Source organism: Priapulus caudatus, unplaced genomic scaffold, assembly GCF_000485595.1.
Source record: "Priapulus caudatus unplaced genomic scaffold, Priapulus_caudatus-5.0.1 Scaffold26, whole genome shotgun sequence".
NCBI classification, from domain to species: Eukaryota; Metazoa; Priapulida; class Priapulimorpha; order Priapulimorphida; family Priapulidae; genus Priapulus; species Priapulus caudatus.
This window is the reverse complement of record NW_014577087.1, coordinates 999,162-1,001,780: the sequence shown is the minus strand read 5'-3', so window position 1 is coordinate 1,001,780 and position 2,619 is coordinate 999,162. Positions and strand designations below refer to the sequence as shown.

The window sequence follows — 2,619 nt, the reverse complement described above, 5'->3', positions numbered from 1 at the left end:
CTCTTTCTCTCTCTCTCTCTCTCTTTCTCTCTCTCTCTCTCGCGCGCTCTCTCTCTCTCTCTCTCTCTATATATATATATTTTGCTCGCATGCACTTGGAACAAGGACATCGAAATTATGGAAGGAAATGAATAAAGGGAATGGCAAGATGATTACATTTAGAGAAGTAATTATCAGCTAGTTCTTAGCAGTGATCGATATAAAGTAAATTCGGTTGGAATTCGATCGCTATCGCAACGATTAGCTGACGCTTCATGGCAGACGATGTCAAGTGCTTACGGACTGTGTGAGCTTCGTGAGACGTGAGATTCTTGGTCGACTTATACCAATACCACGAAGCGCACGACGCATGTGAAAAGCACTCCATATTTATAGCCCGAGGTTATATTCCTCTACAGTAGGGTTTACACGAATTTCCTAGAAATTTAACACGAAAAAATGACGGCGGATTATTTACGCACCAGTTGCATTACGACGTACGACTCGCGCGCGACCTCGCGGTGAAGGCGATGGCAGACATAACTCATCCATATCTGGAACCTTAGCGCGCGAGTATAATAAACGAACGCGGCGCCATTTTGATTTGATTTACGCACCGATTAGAGGTTACCGCTCGCAAACCAGCGGGATAGAATAAATTTCATCAACTCTTCAACTCGAAAACACTAGTTCAATAAGTTGACAATATATGCCAGCTATGATATTAGCAGAACCCTGCGGACAAGCCATTACACAGTGGGGCAGCGCCGTATTGATAAATCAACGAAATTTATTGCCGCCGCCATTTTCCGACCTCGTTTCTGACAACGCGCGACTTTTCTTTCGCGACATTAATTTCGCCTGACAGACTTCACAGACTCACACGCTCGCACGGCGCATGCGCGGTCGCAGCACACAATGCACCGGAGACAATACGCGAGGTCGGCTTTTGTAATCGGAAAATGCGTTAATTACCCAGAAAAAAAGGCCCCCCACGCGGGTGCGGTTGGAAACGCGGTTGTAAGGTGGGCGACGCAGCACGGAGGGCTCACGTTATTAAGTAACTGATGGTGTAACGAATCCATCTGTGTCAAATTGTCGCTTCTCGCGGATCGCACAATGCCGAGTGACAGACACGCAGAGAGACAGTATCGTCGCCATTGTTTGACGTAACTAGGCGAGCGAGCGAAATACCGCGATGAACGTAGTTCGTACGATGTTAGCCCTAGAACGTACTATAGCCCTTCGATCTGCCACAGACAGCGCGCACACAGGCAGCACTCGCCTGTGGCAGAGCGAATTAAGGGCTATAGTTGTAGATCTAGCATTATGTACGTGCGTGAGCATGCGCAATGGTACGCGAGGGAGCGGACGTGGGCAGGTATAAAGGCAGGTGTGAGGTGTGAAACGATGGTGGGTGGGGGAGGGACGGGACTGGGTCGTGTGTTTTACGCTAGTTCACTAACCTGGCGCCGACTCACTCTCCCTGATGAGAAATGTTCCGGTCGTGTTTCCGGTCGCCTTGAGCAAGCGCTCGGCTTCCTTCCGAGTCACGTGACCAAAGTTCCAGCTGCAAGGATGGAGAATGAGAGTTGGGTTAATAGTTATCGGGTTGCCTGCATGTGTGAGCATGCGGCGTGTACTGTGCGGCAGTCAACCATCACTGCTAATGCTGTTAGGTTTCTTAGTAGATTTCTTATTAGGTTTCTTTATTACTCGGTTGAACCGTAGTCGAATCCAGATGACAACATTCGGGGATTGTGATTGATATTGATGAATATATAAACTCGAATGATTTTATTATAGTAAAATATTTCGCGATTCAATTGCGAAAACCCGAAAGCCTTGAAATTAATGACTTTATTTATTAATCACGTATGGTAGAAAAAACAAGCCAGTCTAATTTATGAGTAAGCGACACAGTAATCTATACGGTGAGCACATTAGGGAACGCGCCGACCGAATGGGAGTCGCTTGTGAATGGCTAATGAGACCGCTTACAAGGCAATCACCATTGATAGCTGCTTACGGTGCACGGAGGCTGTAAACAGGTGCGCGGGCCGCGAGTGCATGGGTGTCTAATGGCGTTGTCTAATCTCCGCTCGTGTAAGGTATGCGTGCTTAGTACTACTGCTCGTATATATACGGTCTAGGTATGCGTGCCTAGTACCCATGCTTATATATTCAACTCTAGGTATGCGTGCCTAGCCCCCATGTTCGTATATATTGCTCAGGTGTGCGTGCCTTTCTCCCTTGCTCATATACACGGCCGAGGTATACGGTCCAGGTGAGCATGGATGTCTGCATAGTTCACATACTCATAGATAGGACCATTCTGTGCTTGCGTGTTTAGCTCCCATGCTCGTGGGAGTGCATGCGTACACGCCGCTGTTGGGTTGGCGAGCAATGCTATAGGGAATCACGCACCCATCACACCGCGTCCTTCACGCTCTCACGAAGGGGAAAATCCGCGGCGTTTATATCCGTTTGATATCGTTCTAATGTCGTAGACAACGGGGTCGATAGCGTGTGTTGTGTGTGTGTTGTGTGTGTGTGTGTGTGTGTGTGTGTGTGTGTGTGTGTGTGTGCGCGCGTGCGCGTGCGTGCGTGCGCGTGTGCGCGCGTGCGTGCATGCGCACG

The 2,619-nt window shown here is 48.7% G+C and overlaps 1 protein-coding gene across 1 annotated transcript in view; it reads right to left on the bottom strand.

The window, feature by feature from the left end:
- The window catches only part of LOC106814382 (tyrosine-protein kinase Src64B-like), a 22,589-nt gene that overhangs the window by 5,716 nt on the left and 14,254 nt on the right, over positions 1–2,619 (bottom strand). Inside the window, exon 4 of the mRNA XM_014818694.1 lies at positions 1,446–1,549. Coding sequence (XP_014674180.1) covers positions 1,446–1,549 — 104 coding nt within the window. The remainder of the gene's footprint in view (positions 1–1,445; positions 1,550–2,619) is intronic.